We start from the raw sequence: 20,892 nt of genomic DNA on the forward strand, positions 1-20,892 counted from the left end.
TATAATTCACAATAACTTAGGTTTTGCTAGAAAAAGAATCTCAAAATCTCAGTGACTTAATAAAGATTCAATTGGGCTACATATTTATGAAGAGTTGAGACACTGCAGAGTGCAAAGTAATCAGATTCCACCCCAGTGGAGTTTGTATTCCGATAACATGTCAGACTTCTCATACTTCTAAATCAAATATGTATGTTCTTAGATAGGCTTATGAAGATGCACTCCAATAGCAGATTGAAGAGCTTCAATTCCTTTGTCTTACCCTTATTAAGCTACCTATAAGTGAAAATAACATTCTATTGCAGTGTAAGTGATATAAGTTATACATCTCTGTATTAATATATATGTTAATTTGCTCCATATATTCTTTAATCTGGGACACAAGCTGAAAGGATAAGAAATTTCAGTTCTTAAAAGTTTGTATGCCCAAAGGTGGCACACATAATTTTCCTTCATATTTCATTAGCTAAATAATCCATATGGTCAAGGCTTTGTCCTTTCAGATAAAACATAAAATTAACTCCAAAGCTAGGAAGAAAATAAGTATAAACAATATTTGTCTAACATAAAATTATAAAATTTTCAGTGTCTAAACTAACCAAATCTACCTCATTTCATGAGGTATAAAATGTACTTTAGTATTATTTCTTTATAATTTATTAAGTATTTATGATTTTAAAGGCATGCAGAAAAAATGAAATAGAAATCTCAAGTTGCTCTGGAGCCACAAAAACAGAGTCCACATGTTCCATATGGCATATGGTACTTGCATTGAGGATATCAATGGTCGACATTAGACATGATGTATGCACATGACCTTGGGAAAATGTTGTATTTATAGAAGGTATAAAATCTTTTTCCTCTGACTTTCTTTTATAATCTTTTCAAATCAATAAGGCTGAATTATAATCATATTTTATAAATAAACTTAAATTTGAGCTTCAGTTATATAATAAATTCATTTGAGGTAATGCATTATGAAGGTATGGAACAAATATATTTAAATAAAATTAAAATGCTACTACTAATAATTATTATTATTTTGAGATGAAGTTTTGCTCTTGTTGCCCTGGCTGGAGTGCAATGGTGCGATCTCGGCTCATGGCAATCTCTGCCTCCCAGGTTCATGCGATTCTCCTGCCTCAGCCTCCCGAGTAGCTGGGATTACAGGCATACACCACCTCGCCTGGCTAATTTTTGTATTTTTAGTAGAGTCGGGTTGTCTCCATGTCGGTCAGGCTGGTCCCGAACTCCCGACCTCAAGTCATCTGCCCACCTTGGCCTCCCAAAGTGCTAGGATTACAGGTGTAAACCACTGTGCCCGGCCAAAATTATTTTTAAAAGAAAATACTAATAAAAAGAAACAATCGATATTAAATAAAATTTAACTATTAACTATAAATATGTTTCAAGAGATTTGAGTGAAAATACCATTCTATGTTAAAATAAAAAATATAACGTTCGATAAATATAGTAATAAAATGTTCTCAAAGGTTCAAGGGGCTAAAACTAATTAACAAAAGTTAATTATAAACATCTTAACATTTATCTAATTACCTGAAATAGAAACTTCTGTTCATTCCTGTGTTTCTCCATTTTCCCCATTTCTAATGTCTACTTCTATTCATTTTGTATTTACTTGTATTGAGACCATTTAAAGAGGATATGCCAGGTGTTCAGAAAGCCAAGAGCTGAATGTAAGCGTTCTAGAATCTATCTGAACTTAATTTTGTCTAAGATTTTTTTAATGTTTGAAAATTTGTTCAACTGGGCATACTAAGAGGAAACATCAGGGGCAAAGGGGATTTGGATTAAACAGATCTAACAGGATTCTTACTGAAGACAGGCCAAGCTGGTCAGAAATCATCTGGAGGGTGGTGGGAGATAACAAATTTGATCAGATATCAAAGGTGATCAGTATTGAGAGTGGGGGGTTCTTTGCAAGTTTCTTCCTAAACCTGAGAGATGTGGGCCAGACTAGGAAGAACACTGAAGACTGAGGCCTAGAGGAGGCCTAGAGGATCCTGACTAGAGTTTGCCCAAGGGGAGAGGCTTTGTCAATATAAACATGCATTCAGCAATATTACTGAGTACTGATGCATGCATATAAAAATACTGAAAGGAAATATAAGAAAATGTTTAAAAAATTGTTAGTGGCTTTATTTATCTTATGTAATTTAAATATATATATAAAATTAAGGTATACTTTGAACACAAACTAACACATTCAAAGAGTTAAGTATACATATGATAATACATAATAGTTACAAAATAAGCAAGGTCTTCCTGCAATGATTTTAGAATTTCCAAGGTTTATTATTTAGCATTTTATTAGCAGCCTGTAACTTCTTCTGCTGCCCATTCATTGCCCATTTTATCAAAAATTCCTGAAGTGGATGCATTGGAATGGAAGAAACACTGACTCTTTCCTTCAAAGAAGGAAACAAAAAACCTTGTTTGACAACCCTGGTCAAACAAGACAAGGATCAAGTGGCCAGTGGTAAAGAAAGTTGGTCAAATTAATGAACGACATTTTAGATTAAAAGTGACTTTTATTTAACCCAATTATTCTTACCCTATGCTCACAAAGTTGAGTTTAAGGTAGTTCAATGCAGACGGTCACTCCATTCCAAAGCCTGGGTCCAAATACCCTGTTTCCAGGAGGAGCCAGCTTTCTTCAGAAGGTGGCAAGAGCATTGCAAAGTACTGAGGAAAACTTTCTTTAAAGTATCTTTTTTCATCATTCCATATTTTTGCTCTTTATAATTGCAACTGCTCTCCTTATACATGTCTCTTTTGAGACTTCTCACTTCTCTAAGGTGCTATTTTCCCTCCTCATCTATTTTTTTATGTGTAGCATGTCCCTCCTTATTGTGCTAAAAAGGCTTCAGACTTGCTGTTCTTGCCAGGAAACATTTCTGCAGTGTATATGGGAGTGGAACGACTTACAGAGTGTCAGGGCAAGTCCTTACATTTGTTTCATGCTTAGGACACAACACAGAAGATAATTTTCTAAGTTAAAGATTGTATGATTTTGTCTTGACTTCAGAAACTGGTCATACTTTTTACTTTAGTTTCTAAGAACCTCAGAGCTGAACTTGAAACAACTTTAATAAATCCAATGATACATTTGTTATTTATCCTTTTTTTAAAAAGACTTCTCTAATTTAAATCATTTTATTATTGCTCTAAATTTGCCGGGTTCATTTTAGAGTTTTATAAACTGTTTTAAAACTAGTTTACGGCCAGGAGCGGTGGCTCATGCCTGTGATCCCAGCACTTTGGGAGGCCGAGATGGGAGGATCACGAGGTCAGATCAAGACCATCCTGGCTAACACGGTGAAATCCTGTCTCTACTAAAAAATACAAAAAATTAGCTGGGCATGGTGGCAGGCGCCTATGGTCCCAGCAACTCGGGAGGCTGAGGCAGGAGAATGGTGTGAACACCAGAGGCAGAGCTTGCGGTGAGCCGAGATGCGCCACTGCACTCCAGCCTGGGCAAGATCCAGACTCCGTCTCAATAAATAAATAAATAAATAAATAAATAAATAAAATAAAAATAAAAATAAACTAGTTTACATTAAGTTGGAATAAAGTTAACCAAATTAATACAAACATGTTTTATTGCACTTCTCTTTATTCACAGATATGGCCTTTTATTCTTTTATTTACAAATGAAATGTTTGTGACAACCCAGGTGAAACAAGTCTATTGGTACCATTTAATAAACAGCCTGTGCTCACTTTGTGTCTTGGTTTCACATTTTGGTATAATCCTCACAATTTTTTAAATATTTCATTATTATTATATTTGTTATGGTGATCTTTGATCAGTGATCATTAATGTTATGGGAGGCGGAGTTTGCAGTGAGCAGAGATCACTCCATTGCACTCCAACCTGGGCAACAGAGTGAGACTCCATCTCAAAAAAAAAAAAAAAAAAAAGAAGTTTTTATATGTAGGGTACAAAATAATATCTGACCTTAAGGTGTGTGCAGATTTTCCCGAATTAATTAAGACTTAAATATTAACACGAGTGATTGTTTTTGTTACAATCACCAGGTTCGATACTTTCCCCAGAAAAAAAGCATATACAAAATTTTCACATAATTTAAAAAATCCACAGATATGCAGCTATGGATTCAGTTTATGGATCAATAATTCAGCTCTTCAGAAGTAAAAGACGACATGAGAAAATATCTGATATTGAGGTGGCAAGGAATAATAATGTGGAAATGTACCTTGTTAAAAAGTGCAGACAGTTATGCCTATCTAAGACATTGTGTATTACTGAGATGCATCCATGTGCCGAGTGAGAAGACTTGTAAGAATCCGTTTGGGAATAATGAGAACATGAGCATTCCCCTCCCTACCTCCACCACTCCCCTCCTGCCATTTGGATGTTGTGAATTTACCAAACACGGTGATTTAGGTCACTTTTATTATTTCAGAAATTCCAGATACTTTACTATTCCTATTAAATAGCCCTCGAAGGGACGTTTTCCATTAATTAACATGTAATACGAAGAAAAAACCAATGTATGTGATCTGTAGTGCATAGTAATAATACAATCTGAAAAATACATTTAAAATTTTTACTCCACTTTCCAAGTAGTAAAGCATTGATTCTAAATATATTCTCTATTTGTCAAAACAAATAGAAATTATTTAGTGTTTCATTTATAAAAGAAATTAATTAATGATGTCTCTAAGTTAATTTTTTACTTCTTTCCCCCATATCATTTTTATATTATATAAGAGAGCATATTTTTCTGCTCTATCCTGGAATTAATAAACAAAATATAAAGTATGATATTTAACCCAAGGCTACCACATTTTATTCAGTGTGTTTAGTAGGCTCTCATATATCTGGAAAAGAAAACTTAAGATACAAACATAACCAAACTAAAATAACATCTTTTTTTCTTCTATTTACTTTACTTCTTGAATCCAATGATATAATATGGCTTCATCTACCTCTGAGAATACACTTAAAACTACAGAAGCAAATTAACATTCTCCCGATTCACAGGTAGTGCAATATTGAAGATTTCATCTCGTTGAACACATGTTGGATCAAATTTACAATACTAAAGCGCTCTTCTAAATACTGCAATGTGTAGATGGAAGACGAGCTAGTCAGGTGGCAGAGTGAACATCATGCTGGTAGGCCTTTTCAAGCTGTCACTTGCAAGATGTTTGACTGCTGAGAATGTTAGCCATAATTAATCACAGAGATAGGAGGCTACAAATGCGTGAGGTAATGTTCAAACGCATGGAATGAACACTAGTCATGGTAAAAGAAAACAGATGTGACCGCATTGCTTTGAGAAAATTTAGAGAATATTTTGGGTCACACGGATACATTTCTGCCTTATTTGTGAAATGTATTCAATGAAGTTACATCACACATGTAGACTTCCAGATCCTGTGTCTAACATACTTTCCTTGGCTTTGTGGGAGAACACATATTCTAATGAAGCCCATTTTAAGGCAAATATTTTTTGAAAATCTGAAGCTGATAGATATATGTATGCAGGATTCCTTCTTATATGTTTTTTATAAACAGTGAGGTGGTATTTCTCCTTCAGTGTTTAATGTGTTTCATCACATAATGTCCTAGAAGTTTTATCAAATTTTTCTGTCCACTTTTTGAAGGTGTATGAGAGCAAAAAAAATGCAGTCTGCTGCTTCACTAATAAAACTAGGACAAAGGCCATTCCGACTGAAATATGTGAAACACTCAGTTTTATTCATTTCAAGCATTTTAAACCTCTAAATTTGGACTTGAATAAAGACACTTCATAGAAAAACAAATATTTTTTATTTTTTAAATCTTTATAACTTTTAATAGTTTACAGCCACAGTGGCAGCTTTTATATGTGTACATGCATTTAAATACAGTTTCGTACCACAAATAGCCATGTGGAAAAATATCTGCCTCTAGGCAAAAAAAAAAAAAAAAATTTGCCACTACATAAACACCTTTAAGTAATACTGAAAATAGACATGAGGTAATTTTTTATCTAAAGTGACTGTAGCCTATATTAAGACATATTCACTGTAACAATTCAAGTTTTAAAATCCTTGTTTTATAACTCGAAAATGTGTCCTTTTTGGAAAACATCTTTACATTTATCGCTATTGTACATTTATTTGGTAGGAAACAGGGATGTTTGATGTCTTGCGATGATAAAACGATCATATTCAATAGAAAATTATCTGACATTCTGCATAACTTCTGAACATTCTATAAGACAATTACAGAAGTGAAAAACCAATTTGTAGATGACTGAATGAGTACGACCATTTAATAAATGTGAATAAAGGCATTTCAGAACATTTTAATGTACACTGCACTTTCCGATAGTAAGATTTTAGGTTAAAATAAGATTATACTTTAAAAAGTTGACCATTTTGAAAAAAATCATATCACTGTTGGCAATGCCATTTTCATACTTGAGATGCTAGTCCAACATATTGCTTATCCATTTGCTTCTGTTTGATTTTATTGTTATTACATTCATGATAATGCTAAAATACACACACACACAATTACTTGGGTTTTTTTTTTTTTTAATAAAAAGCCCAAAGAAAAATGTTGACAACGTTCAGTTGAAATTTTGAAACTGGGTTTTATAATTCTGACCACACAGCAAAAGCTGAAATGGTCTATGAAGATGTAGTTTTTGAAATAATGAAGCAAGTAGTAAAACTGACAAAACCGAGTGAAAATTATACAAGGAAACACAATAATAAGTTAATGAATGAAGTATATATAATACAGTTTTTCTTCATGTTGACATCATTTAATCCTTTTAAATATTTTCCCTTCTCTTATAAATAAATAAGCTTATTTGTTAATACTTTGTCTAACTCTAACTTTTATTCTGTTACCAATGTCAGTAATACTTTATTTTTCATTATTTGTCTTATAAAGTGACTTCTGATCTTGCTAGTTTGTTTAAACTATCACAAGGTCAGAAAACCAAACACTGCATGTTCTCACTCACAGGTGGGAATTAAACAATGAGAACACTTGGACACAGGGCGGGGAACATCACACACCGCGGCCTGTCATGGGGTGGGGGGGTGGAGAGGGATAGCATTAGGAGAAATACCTAATGTAAATGAGGAGTTAATGGGTGCAGCAAACCAACAGGGCATATGTGTACATATGTAACAAACCTGCACGCTGTGCACATGTACCCTAGAACTTAAAGTACACTAAAAGTAAATACGTAAATAAAATAAAATAAATAAAAAATAAATACAAACATTAATCATAAGTAAATGAAATATCTGATGATCTCATTATATCTGGTAGTAATGTCATCTAAGTATTTAAATATTCATCGATATATTCCTTTGCTAAATTTCCTTTTATTTCTCTTTTATATTAAACTTTTTTTAGAGAGCACAACTCCAAATCATCTTTTATTAATATAGAAAGATCATATTTAGCAAAAGACACAAGGCAGGGAAGTGTCAGGCCTGAGGCCTGAGCCCGTGCTGAGGGAGAAGGGGGCTCGGGGCACGAGGGAGAAGTGCTGGGAAGGGCTGAGTGGTGGGGGCCGCAGAAAGTTCCAGTGGGCAACACTGTGGGCAGGTCATGGGTGGGACTCACGGGGACCTCGCTGCTAACTCTTGTTGCGTTGGCGGGGTGGGGTGGGTGGAAGGGAGGATCCTTAGTGCTGCCACCTGGAGTGAGAGCCGCCCCTTGGTTCCTGGAGGGCACCATCAAGGGACACAGGACAGGAAGCCCAGGATGATTAGTGCAGCTAGGGATGAGGGCCAGGGAGAAGCAGGTGCTCTGGAGTGGCCGGGAAAAGTCCAGACACAGAGGCTTAGGAGCTTCCTGTTAAGTGCGTGGGTTCCGCCCCGTCTCTGCCAGGCACTCTGACTAGGGATGGATGATCTCTCTCTTCAGGCGCTCCGTGGTGCTCTTGCTGCCAGCAAAGGTGGTCCGGATCCCTTTGCCCATCTCCCCTGTGACCGACAGCAGTTCCGTGTGGGTGCTCTGGGAGCCCTGGGCGCCAGGTGGTTTCAGGACCTGCACGCAGCCGATGGAAGGCGGTCCAAAGTCGTTAAACAGCGGTCTGAAAGGGGCAGCGGCTCCTGGCACTGAGCCCGACAGGGACGGGACGCTTCCTGTAGAGACCGGGGTGCCTGGCCCGGGGATGCTGGAGCGTGGGGTGCTGCTGGGGGCAGGTGTGATGGGTTTGTAGGACATCCTCAACTCCTGGGCGCTGCGGAGCCAGCAGGCCGCTCCTCCGGGGTTGGCTGCCTGGCCGCTCAGCCGAGATCTGATTTGCAAGCTGGCTGCACACCCCCTACTAAATCTGTGTTGAACTTTTTAACTGCAATTTTTATTAATCTAAATACAGTTCAGATATTCTCGATGAAAATTTCACATTTGAGTTGAGATGTACTAAAATATAAAATACACAACGGATTTCAAAGATTTCATATGAAAAAATAATGCAAACTATCTCTAGTAATTTTTACAATGATTACATGTTGACACAGTATTTTGGGTATATTGAGTTAAAATATGCAATTATTTTTTTAAAAAAATGTATGTTACATTTTTGTTAAAAAATTTAAATAAACTATGAAATTACTTCTTGGGATAGAAAAGGGGACATTATTAAATATTTACCTAAATTTTTTTCAAAAATGTATCTTTAACAAAAACACATTTTCAAACAAAACAGAAGTATTTTAATTTTGAATAGGTAAAATAAACTTATTCCTGTTGAAATTCAATCCTGGCATGATTTCTTTTTTATGCATTTGAGGACTCTGTTTATAACCCAGATAAAACATAAAGCTTATGAAACTCCTCTGAGAATGTCGAACACAAATTACCTGTATAGATATGAGGGTGCAGATGATGCTGAGGCCGGGCTGGCTGAAGAAGAGCAGGATGAACATGCTGTACTGGCACAGGGGCTGGCCCCAGGTCACCTGCCCTTCATGTATGTGGCGATGGTCACCTGGCTCACCAGCAAAGTGAACAACAGGTCGGTGGCGGCCAGCCGCATACCAGTGTGTAGAAGGCGGTCTCCTTCTGCGCCTTGCGCAACTTGCACAGCAGCACGATGGCCACCAGGTTGCCCCCCCACCCCGAAAATGGACGGTCCCAGGCTGTCCAGCAGATTGGGCTCCAGATGAGGGACACATTGACCTGGGAAGGGGTTAACATGACGGTGGCTGGTGGTTTGCAGCCCTGGAGTGTGAAGCTGAGTCTGGGGTGATAGAAGAGAGACAAAGCCGCCGTGAGTGAAATGACCACCTGCAGGATGTCAGACCTGCACCCCAGGAAACGGGATGCTAACATGACAAGGGAGGACCTCAGTCCCATCCTCTGGATTGCAACCACTTACCAACTGCAGCCACCCAAATCTCCAGGCTCCCTCTGCTCTGCTCCTGCCTGCGGCACACCATTGCTGATCTTAATATTTATAAACTGAGCCTCCCATTCCTCTTCCTTCCCCCCCCCCCGCCCCCCCCAAGCCTATCTCACTACTCTGACATGAGCCATCTTCAGGGAAAGGTAACTCCCTAGTATTATTCCTGACAGATTCTGAGTTAATAAAATGCTCACGGAAACCCTGGAAGACAATTTGGAGAGTGTTCTCTTTCCTCCCTGGCTCCGCCGGCAGTGCCCCATCTCCACGCCTTCTACCCAATGGCCCAAATCCCATGTCACCTGTAGCGGCCCCAGTGGTGGCCTCTGCACGACCCCCCATGGTCGGCCCTCAGCTGTCCGGGACCAGCCTCCAGCCTGCCTTAACCTCGTCCCGTTCAGCCTGGAAGGTGCCGGGGCTTTGGCTTCTGAGAGCCGGGTCTCAGTGGCTGCCGATTTAGGGATCTGAGGTCAGAGTGGCCAGTTTTCAAAAACGTGGGAAACAAGAGGGCCAGCGGGATGGATCTGGAAAGAACAGTGCTGGGTTACTCGTTGGATTTTTTTCCTTCCTTCACACATGAGTCCCAGCTTTGCTGTGCCCGCCGGTGTAGGCCGCTGGAGGACAGCGTCCAGGTGTGCGCAGCAAGCGCAGGTGGCACGGAGCCTGAGTCCCGGCTCTGGCCGCCCTCTGCCCCAGCCGCTAGCAGCGTCAGCAGCTACTGAGGTTGGCGGCTGCCACTCACTGGCATTTATAAAGTACTCCACCCTTGGCTGGGCGTGGAGGCTCACGCCTGTAATCCCACCACTTTGGGAGGCCAAGGCAGGTGGATCACCTGAAGTCAAGAGTTGGAGCCCAGCCTGGCCAATATGGCAAAACCCTGCCTCTACTAAAAACACTAGAATTTGCCGGGTGTGGTGGCGGGTGCCTGTAATCCCAGCTACTTGGGAGGTGGAGGCAGGAGAATCGCTTGAATCCGGGAGGTGAAGGTTACAGTGAGCTGAGATCAGGGCATTGCATTCCACCCTGGAAAAAATAAGCGAGACTCTGCCTCAAAAAAAGAAAACAAAACAAAAACAAAACAAAACAAAAGAAAACAAAAACAAAACAAAACAAAAAAACCCCCCTGCTCCTCCACACCCTAGCATCAGAATACAGCAGAACATTTAGGTACCCACAGAACATAAACCAAGATGGTCTGTATCCTGGATTTTAACAAACATTAGAGTTTTAAAAGAACTGAAATCATGTAGAATGTATCTTCCAGCCAAAACGGCATCCAATTAAAAATAAAAAAGTAAGATAATAGCAAAATCTTAAATACTTGAAAGATAAGCAGCACACATTTTAGTTTTGTTGGTTTTTTTTTTTCATTTTTATTTATTTTAAGTTCTGGGGTACATGTGCAGGATGTGCAGGTTTGTTACATAGGTAAATTTGTGCCATGGTGGTTTGCGGTACCTATCAACCCATCGCCTCGGCATTAAACCTAGCATGCATTAACTATTTTTCCTGATGCTCTTCCTCTCCCTCCTCAATCCAGGGGCCCCATTGTGTGTTGTTTCCTACCCTGTGTCCATGTGTTCTCATTGTTCAGGTCCTACTTATAAGTGAGAACATTAGGTGTTTCGCTTTCTGTTTCTGCATTAGTTTCCTGAGGATAATGGCTTCCTGTTCCATCCATGTCCCTACAAAGGACATGATCTCATTCTTTTTTATGGCTGCATAGTATTCCATGTTGTATGTGTACCGTATTTTCTTCATCCAGTCTATCACTGATGGACATTTGGATTGATTCTATGTCTTTGCTATTGTGAACAGCGCTAAACAGCAAGCACACTCTTAAGGGAAACATCTCAAGGGAAACAATTAAATATATTAAAGTGAATAAAAATACAACACATCAAAGTTGATTTAACACAGGTAAAGCCAGTGCTGACAGTAAAATGTATTTCACTAAATGTGTATAATGGAAAAGTAGAAATTTCTCAAATAAAAATTTCAGCTATCACATCAAGAAAGTAGAAAATAGTAGCAAAATAAAATCAAAACAAATATAAGAAAGAAGCCCGAGCTCTGAGCTGCAGCTGTGGCCACTGGCAACAGCACCGCCACGAGTGTCTTGTGGGCTTTCCTCAGAGGAGCCTGTCAGCATCCTCCAGTTCCAGGCGCTCTAGCCCCAGTCCTGCTTCAAGAGGCTTTTTCCAACCAGAGGCCTCTCCTCGATGGCCTGAAGGCTCGGCCAATTCCCACGAAGTTTGCCGGGAACGCAAGGCTGTCACTGATATTCGTGGCACCAAGGCTTGTGCGCAGGTTGCATACATTGGCCACTGTCTGTGCCACGTGCAATGACGCCGACTGAGGCGCGCACACCGCACGCGCACGCGCATAACGGCTTGGCTTGCCTGTAACGGCTAGGCCTGGCTCTGCGTTCCTGGCTTGGCTCCGCGTTCCTCGCTTGGCTGGGCGTTAATCGCTTTGCCCGGTGTTTCTCGCTTGGATTGGCGTTTCTTCCCTCGCATTCCTTTGCTGGGCTTGACATTTTCTCTGCTGGGCTTGGCATTCCCTTGGCTGGGTTGGGTGTTTCCTTTGGGCGGTGGGGGGCGGGGGTTGGCCCTTCCTGGGGGGGGCGTGGGGTCACCCCGGGTGGGCGTGGGCTTTCCCCGGGTGGGTGTGGATTTTCCCTGGGTGGGGTGGGCCGGGCTCCAGTGCTGGGGTTGGCAGGTTTTGGCTGGGATTGACCTTTCTCTTCAAACAGATCGGAAACCCAGAGTTTCCTGCTAGTTGGTGAAACTGGTTGGTAGAGGCGATCTGCTCGCTACTACCGGCCTCCCCTGGCTGTTCAAAGCAGATGGTGGCTGAGGTTTCTTCAATACCCGCTGCCTCCGCTGTGAAGAAGCCATTTGGTCTCAGGAGCAAGATGGGCAAGTGGTGCTGCCACTGCTTCCCCTGCTGCAGGGGGAGGGGCAAGAGCAACGTGGGCACTTCTGGAGACCAGGACGACTCCGCTATGAAGACACTTAGGAGCAAGATGGCCAAGTGGTGCCACCACTGCTTCCCCTGCTGCAGGGGGAGTGGCGAGAGCAACGTGGGCCCTTCTGGAGACCAGGAGGACTCCGCTATGAAGACGCACAGGAGCAAGATGGCCAAGTGGTGCTGCCACTGCTTCCCCCGCTGCAAGGGGAACGGGGAGAGCAACGTGGAAGCTTGGGAAGACTACGACGACAGCGCCTTCATGGAGCCCAGGTACCACGTACGTGGAGAAGATCTGGACAAGCTCCACAGAGCTGCCTGGTGGGGTAAAGTCCCCAGAAAGGATCTCATCGTCATGCTCAGGGACACTGACGTGAACAAGACGGACAAGCAAAAGAGGTAACCGGGCCTGGGCTGGGAGGAGGCGGGACGTGGGGGGATGATGGGGACATACCCTCCTGACTGGGTAGGGGTCCTGGTTTTCTCTTCCTCCGCAGGCCTCACACCACCCTGGGTGTGGAAACCTCAGAGAGGTCAGGGCACAGGCCCTTTACGAACAGCAACACAGAAACAAAACTTTAGCTGATTTCCAATCCGATTATAATTTCCCTCACAGAACACTAATAGACTGTTTTAAAGTGACTTAACTCGCAAAATTAAATCCATGCAGCAGATTATTTTTAATGTACATATTTTAAAACAATGTTCTATACATTATAGAAAGGTGTATATTGAGAACTAAGTCCCATAATGTATCAACTTCTGGGCTAAATATTTTTCAATTAAAATCCAATATGGATTTTATATCAATGTACTCTATGTAAATATGTCCTTTACTGAGGAACCTTACAAGGAAACTGAAATGGGAAGATGGTTCGTGTCCTTGAATAGGAAGATTCATTTTTCTTAAGATGTGAGCTTTTTCTGTGTTTATCACTTTTACATAAGCCAAATAAAAATAGCAAAGTTTTAGCATTTTTAAACTGCACATCCTGTATTTTATTGCTGTAATAAATTAATTTTTTGTCACAGAATGGAAAAAGACTTGCTTTTCCAGATATCAAAATGTGAATGTGCTATTTCCACAAATTGTTTACTAACAGCTGAAAATATATCAATGAATAGAACAGAATAGGAAATCCAGAAATACCCAAATATATGTAAGAATTTAGCACTTGATAATGGTGATGTTTCATATTGATAAAGCAAGATTAATCATTAATAAATGAAATGCATGCTGTTTGGAGAAAACTAGCTAGATTTTTATGTCACAAAAGTAATTTCCTGGAGTATAGATTAAAAATTTTAAATATACAAAAGGAGAAAAGTACCAGAAGAAAACACAAAAGCCTATTTATATATGCAACTATTTATTTATTTATTTATTTTTCTGGGACAGAATCTCACTCTGTTGCCCAGGCTGGAGTTCAGTGGCGCAATATCATCTCAATACAACCTCCGCCTCCCGGGTTCGAGCAATTCTCTGCCTCAGCCTATTGAGTAGCTAGGATTACAGGTGCCCGCCACCACACCCAGCTAATTTTTTGTATTTTCAATAGAGACAGGATTTCACCATCTTGGCCAGGCTAGTCTTGAACTCCTATCCTTGTGATCCAGCCGCCTCAGCCTCCCAAAGTGCTGAGATTACAAGCCTGAGCCACTGAACCAAGCATATATGTGCAGATATAATAAATTAAGCTGAATTTGAGATTGGGCAAGGTACTTTTTTGCATATCTACCAGTGACCTGTGCACATAGGAAAATGTAGTGTTCCTGGTAAGATAAGGAAGGAATTTAATTTAGAAGAGGAAAGAAATACTGTTTTCTATTGAAGTTAGAAGAGGAATGAAAGGCCGGCTGTGGTGGCTCACGCCTGTAATCCCAGCACTTTGGGAGGCCAAGGCAGGTGGATTACGAGGTCAAGAATTTGAGACTAGCCTGGCCAGCATGGTGAAACCCCGTCTCTACTAAAAAATACAAAAAATTAGCCAGGCATGGTGGCATGCACCTGTAATCCCAGCTACTCAGGAGGCTGAGGCAGGAGAATTGCTTGAACCAGGGAGGTGGAGGTTGCAGTGAGCTGAGATTGCACCACTACACTCCAGCCTGGGTGATGGAATGAGACTTCATCTCAAAAATAAATAAATAAATAAATAATAAAAATAAATAAATAAAGGAATGAAATACTGTCTTCTATCCACAAAGTTTGTGAGGGTGAAGAACAGTGGTACTTATGTAGTTGCTGAAAGTTTAAGCCGCTGCAACTTTTCTAACACACTTTGATGATAAGAACCACATGTTAAAAATGTATATGCCTTTTACCTATCAACTCTATTATACTGAAATATCTATATGAAATAGACACATATGTTTTTCTTAGTATTGCTTAAAATAGCAGTGTATTAAGAAGAGCTCACATAAAGATTTTATGCAAAAATTTCAGTGCATCCATAGGATGGAATAACATGTAACCATTGAAGGTGTCAGTAGATACAGAGATATGTTGACATGCAAAGATGTGCTTTGCTATATCAAGTGAGGAAAAAATCAGTTTGTTATACACATACACAAACAGAATCTGCTCTTGTGTTACCTGAAAATATGTAGAAAACATAATCAAATTTATTTCTGGGGATTTGTAAGTGAAGTTCTTCCCTTTTTCTTATCTGTGATTTCTGCAATGAATATCTGAAAAGTTTTAGTTAAGTTTCATTAGTAATGAAATAATCCTTGGAAAGAGAAGGAATGTGCTACTTGCATAGATACAAATAATTTCTCACATTTTATTATTTATTTTTATTCCTGTGGATAGCTATCTTCTGTGAACTTTTACCCTCTTGAGAAGTAGAGGGTTTCTGTTTACCTGTTCCTGTAGATTTTATTGTATATACATTTTATTATAAAATTATCTTTTCATTATATATATAAACATGTGTAAAAGGTATGAATTATTTTAGTTTAGTTATATATTTATGAAAACTAAAATAGCAAATATAAATGATCATTACTATTGTAAATGTATTGCTCTGCTCAACAGGAGCATTCTTTAAAAATATTGAACTCCTAAGCTGTGTTTATGCATTCTTTCAATCCGTTTAGTCATCAAACATAAGCCAGACACCTATTATGTGGAAGGCATATTCTACCATCTCTCAGGATCCTTCCGTCTTTGAAAACTTAATATTTACCTGCTGCTCCCGAGCAAGTTGAGAGATTTAAAATTGGGGCATTAGGAGGTAATCTCAATTGAAACTTTTCCTCCCTCCTTTCAAACAAAAGCATTTCTGAAGGTAGACAATAGTAAAAGATAACCCTCAACTACCCTTCTGAAAATGTATAAGTCTTGGGTAAAGACTGTTTTAGTACTTTTAAGAACCAAAATGTGGTACACAAATTGCATGGAATACTATGCAGTCATAAAAGAAAGAACGAGAGCATGTCCTTTGCAGGGACATGGATGGTGTTGAAGGCCATTATCCTTAGCAAACTAATACAGGAACAGAAAACCAAGTACCACACGGTCTCACTTATAGGTGGGAGCTAAATGATGAGAAAGCACAGACACCTAGAGGGAAGTGACACACACTGGGGCCTATCAGAGGGTGGAGGGTGGGAGGAGGGAAAGAAGCAAGAAATAGAACTAATGGGTACTGGGCTTAACACCTGAGTAATGAAATAATTTGTACAACCAACCCCCTTGACACATTTTTACCTATGTAACAAACCTGCACCTCCTGCACCTGTACCCCTAAAAGTAAACATTGAAAAAAAGCTCCACAAATAGTTTCATAAATCCATTTTAAAAGGAGAAGAATTATAACAGTCTTAAATCCTAATATGAATGATTGGAAATATCTGATGTACATACATTGTATAAATCTTAAGTATTGATAAAAATGAGCCCATGCCATTCATTTGAATTTCAAGTTTTCTTCGCCTTAAAGTTTTTGAAAACCAAAGTAAGAAATAGATTATTTTAAAACTTTGTTTGTGTTTTCACCTCAGCCCTCTTATTCCATAGTTCTTTTAAGAACTAACATTTATCTAAATGCTAGTCATCTGACTGGAACCGCCCCAGACCTGTTATATTGTAACATATTCTACTTAATGTAAGGCACCAGGGATTGTATGATGCCCCTTTATTGTATGTCTCAATAAGAGAATTATTTAAATCCTGCCAATTATAGTTATAGTAAATCATGAATTATAAGTGGTATTTCAGTGTGAGAAATGGTAAAACATAGAGACAATGATCATCTTAGAATCACTAAAATACATCGTTACCTGTAATCTTTAAAACATACCTGAAAGTGTAGGTATAATTGTATTATCTCACTGAATTCAAATGTTGTCTTTAGTGGTATTAGTAAAAATTATAATATCTTACAATTACTGAGCTGTTATTTGTGTTAGGAACTATTCTATATCTTTTGTGTAGAGTCTTATTTAAGCATTACTGTGGTTTCCTCTGAGAAATCGACTCTTTTCATTCCCATTTTATTGATGAGGAAATTGAGAGCCAAAAAGGGTAAGCAACAGCTGGGAAGCATCAGAGCTTCAAGTAGGATTCCAGCCCACGTTGAATGCCATCCAAGGGCTCTGCTCTTCCTGTTCAAATAGGCTGCTCTTTCATTCATACAGTGAGTCATGAGGTAATAAGTAGTGTGCTTTCTTCAAAGGGAAATTAAGTTTGTTTTGAAGGCAGAGCAACAGCAGGCTATTCTGTGTTTGCAATTGCATGAATCATTGATGTAGCTGTAGATAGTGCACTACAATTTCCTAAAAAGTCTTCTCACTCTCATAGGACTGCTCTACATCTGGCCTCTGCCAATGGGAATTCAGAAATAGTAAAACTCCTGCTGGACAGACGATGTCAACTTGATGTCCTTGACAACAAAAAGAGGACAGCTCTGATCAAGGTATGCAGTAGTCAACTATATCAGCATGAGATGGCTTTGATTTCAATACATAGCATAAAAATGAGTTTTCTCATTTAAATGGAACTAGTTGGTGAAAGCTGTGGAATGTTGTTTTTAATTCCCAGGACTTATAATTTATTTTTGGTCTAATACTGACAGGCTGTACAATGCCAAGAAGATGAATGTGCATTAATGTTGCTGGAACATGGCACTGATCCAAATATTCCAGATGAGTATGGAAATACTGCTCTACACTATGCTATCTACAATGAAGATAAATTAATGGCAAAAGCACTGCTCTTATATGGTGCTGATATTGAATCAAAAAATAAGGTATAGCTCTACCAATTTTATCTTCAAAATACTGAAATGCATTCATTTTAACGTTGACCTGGGTAAGGGCCAGTTTTCCATATTTGGAAGCTCAAGCATAACCTGAATGAAAATATTTTAAAAAGACTTAATTATCTAAGACTTTGTTTTAAATATTCCTACTTTTAAAGAAGCATTAGAGGTTACAGTTTTTTTTTAATGCACTTGTGGTTAATATTTTTTTTAAAACACTGAATTTGCAAAAGGTAATACTTTTTTCTTTCAGTTTTTCCCTGCCAGGTTTTCTTTTTTTTCCCCCTAATGAATGTAAAATAACAAAATTTGCCCTGGAAATAGGTTTCACATTAAAACTCCAAGAAAACTTAAACATATTTCGGTGAATGGTAATCCTGCTACTTTGGCAAGTTCAAAAAAAAAAAAAAAAAAAAAAACAAACCAAAACAGTAATAGATATGAGGTGATGTATCTCTCAGTGGCAAGGCTTAAGATATTTCTGATTGCTTGTGAGGCAGAAGCGGAAAGGGAAAAAGACAGCAATCAGAAATATCAAGGCCAATTTGGAAATTAGGTAATGGAGGGAAAAGACTGTGAAGAAGTTTTGTGTGTGTGTATGTCTCTGCATGCGTGTGTGTGTGTGTGTGTGAGTGTGGTTGTTGTTGTTCATTCATTTGTTTCCTTTGTATGGTGAGACAAGGTTCTTTTAAATTTTAGAAAATGACAGTTTTCAGTTTGGGAGAGGGAGTTAATGGGTTGAAAAATGCCTAGAGATCAATTTCAGGAGGGCTCTGAGGATCCAGATAGGCAGTGAATAGGTGGTAATGTTGTGGGAAACCCTTGAGCAGAGGGAACGACAAGTTATTAACTGACTTAGTGTCCTATTCTGGTAAAAATGGCCAATTAGAGTCTCAACTCTGCTTTCAACTCTAGCATGTCTTGATGGGAAGGTGGGAGACAAGGGGCTTATAAGGAATGAGATCAGGTTGGATTTTGAGTTTACTAGACCTTGTTTTACTCTTACTGGGGAAAATTATGTGGTATTTTCAGCAAACGAGTCTCTCTCCTACTCTTTCCTCTTTTTGGCCAAATCCTCAAATGATAAAGGGAATTGGTTATGTGGATGAGAGATGAGACTGAAGTAATCGTCTATTGCACTAGCTTCCAGCTAGAGTTGTGCATTCCAGTTACCTCAGGAAAATTTTTAAATAGTCCACAAGTCTAGGCTTTCCCCTGAAGATTTTGATAGAGTAAGTCTAATAAAGCCTGGATATATATGTTTAAAAATGTTTCCTTGAAGCCAGGCATGGTGGTGCATGGCTGTAGTCCCAGCTGCTAGGGAGGCTGAGGTGGGAGGATTGCTTGAGCTCAGGAGTTCAAGTCTAGCCTGGTCAACATGAGACCCTCTCTCTAACAATGACAACAACAACAAATTTCTCAAAATCTGGATACACTCCTGCTTAAGAAACACTGAATACATAAGTGTAATATGTAAATTCTTATATCTCAGAAACGTAAGATATTTCTAGAAGAGTTGGAGTTGGATATGTGCTAATTCCTTTAAATCTTTCTTTTCCAATAACATTAATCTAACTTTTTTTGTTTGTTTGTTTTTGAGATGGGGTCTCAATCTGTTCCCCAGGCTGTGGTGCAGTGGTGTGATCACAGCTTACCACACCCTTGACCTCCCCAAGCTCAGGTCGTCCTCCAATCTCAGTTTTTGTATTTTTTTTTTTAGTAGAGATGAGGTTTTTGCCATGTTTCCCAGACTGATCTTGAACTCCTGGGCTCAAGCGAATCACCCACCTCAGCCTCCCAAAATGCTAGGATTACAGGTGTGAGCGACCATTCCTGCCCGATTCTGACTTTTATCAGTGGTTGAGACATTAAAATGAATATTATTGGCACTATCTATCAGCTTACGGAATAATACCTTTTCCTTTATACCTTCAGTTATTCCCTGCCATTCAGAAGGTCTTTAGAAATTTGCAGTGAGTGGTCTTTCATTAAGTAGAGAATGGCCCTCTCAGGATTTTGTGTCTCTTTGTTCACTTATTCAAGTGCTTAGGTCAGTAAGTCATTGTTAAGAGCAGAGTTTTCTCAATTAAAATTGTAGCAAATTCTAAACTTTTTCTGTCAATTGAAGCTGTATTATGGACTATCCATTATGTCTCTTAAGTTTGCAGAGGTTTGACATAATCAGGATGGCAGGTTTAAACACTAAAATCCATGGAGTTATTAAGAATACAGACAGGAATTCTGTTAGTTTCAGTAATCCTGTGAACTGATTACCTATTTAGTTAACAATCTGGAAAAATTAAATACAAATAGATTTTAAATGAATAAAAACAAAAATTCTTAAAAGGGGCAGTATGAGTATTAATAGCAATTTTTATTGCACATTGGAGCTTGAACTTTTGGTAAAACATGTGAAACTAAAGAAATATTTTACATTCAAATTCTTGCTTTATACACAAGAATTTTGTCTTAGGGTTGGATAATATAGAGATAAAAGATACATCCCCTGCCCTCAAGAAGCTCTTTGTTTAAATGGAAAAAAAATCATCATCCAAAAGTGCCATGCCAAATGCTGGGTTAGAAGCAAAGAGTCTTGGAAGCAGTAAATGTTGAAAGTGAGTTTTTGAGATGATCAGAGTTGATGTGGTCAGGCAGCGAAGGGGTGTTTCCAAGGGAAGCAGCAGCATGTGGGAAAGCACAGAAGAGTGAGATGGAAGCAGCTACATTTGATTTACTTTCTATGAGTGTAAGTCCATGGGATCTTATATAAAGTTTCCAGTTCAGCTGAGAAATACATAATTTTTTGAATTACATATTGTTTTTATTTTATATTGTTTTACAGCATGGCCTCACACCACTTTTGCTTGGCGTACGTGGACAAAAACAGCAAGTGGTGAAATTTTTAATCAAGAAAAAAGCTAATTTAAATGCACGTGACAGATGTGGAAGGTATAGTTATTTCTTTTAATCTGTGTGTTGTTCTAGATTGATAGCAGTCACTCAAGTCATAAATAATAAATTAATAAGATTAAATTATACTTATTGGGACATAGTGATCAGTATCAACACAAATCAGTTAAGCAGAAAAATAATTATTTGGACTGGGCAACATGAAGAACAGTTTTAGTAGGATTCATCTTCTCTTATTGTATTGACTGATGTTATTTGTTGTATGACATTTTGGTTACCTGATATTATGTTAGCTAAAGGGATTTCATATTAATTTTATGAAATGTAAACTTTAAC

The 20,892-nt window shown here is 38.8% G+C and overlaps 1 protein-coding gene and 1 pseudogene across 2 annotated transcripts in view; one reads left to right on the plus strand and one right to left on the minus strand.

Annotated features, from left to right (window-relative positions):
• Positions 1–5,821: 5,821 nt before the first annotated feature.
• Positions 5,822–9,252, minus strand: LOC139358844 (cyclin-dependent kinase 2-associated protein 2 pseudogene; annotated as a pseudogene). Its single transcript, XR_011614366.1, has 2 exons — positions 8,871–9,252; positions 5,822–8,430 (listed from the first exon to the last, which is right to left on the minus strand). The product of XR_011614366.1 is annotated as a cyclin-dependent kinase 2-associated protein 2 pseudogene (transcript).
• A 2,563-nt stretch (positions 9,253–11,815) lies between these two features.
• LOC105467289 (POTE ankyrin domain family member G-like) overlaps positions 11,816–20,892 on the plus strand; it is a 30,681-nt gene continuing 21,604 nt past the window's right edge. Inside the window, exons 1-4 of the mRNA XM_071079788.1 lie at positions 11,816–12,781; positions 17,187–17,301; positions 17,461–17,634; positions 20,489–20,595. Coding sequence (XP_070935889.1) covers positions 12,261–12,781; positions 17,187–17,301; positions 17,461–17,634; positions 20,489–20,595 — 917 coding nt within the window. The 5' untranslated portion in view covers positions 11,816–12,260. The remainder of the gene's footprint in view (positions 12,782–17,186; positions 17,302–17,460; positions 17,635–20,488; positions 20,596–20,892) is intronic.

This window comes from Macaca nemestrina, chromosome 15, assembly GCF_043159975.1.
Source record: "Macaca nemestrina isolate mMacNem1 chromosome 15, mMacNem.hap1, whole genome shotgun sequence".
Classification (NCBI taxonomy): domain Eukaryota; kingdom Metazoa; phylum Chordata; class Mammalia; order Primates; family Cercopithecidae; genus Macaca; species Macaca nemestrina.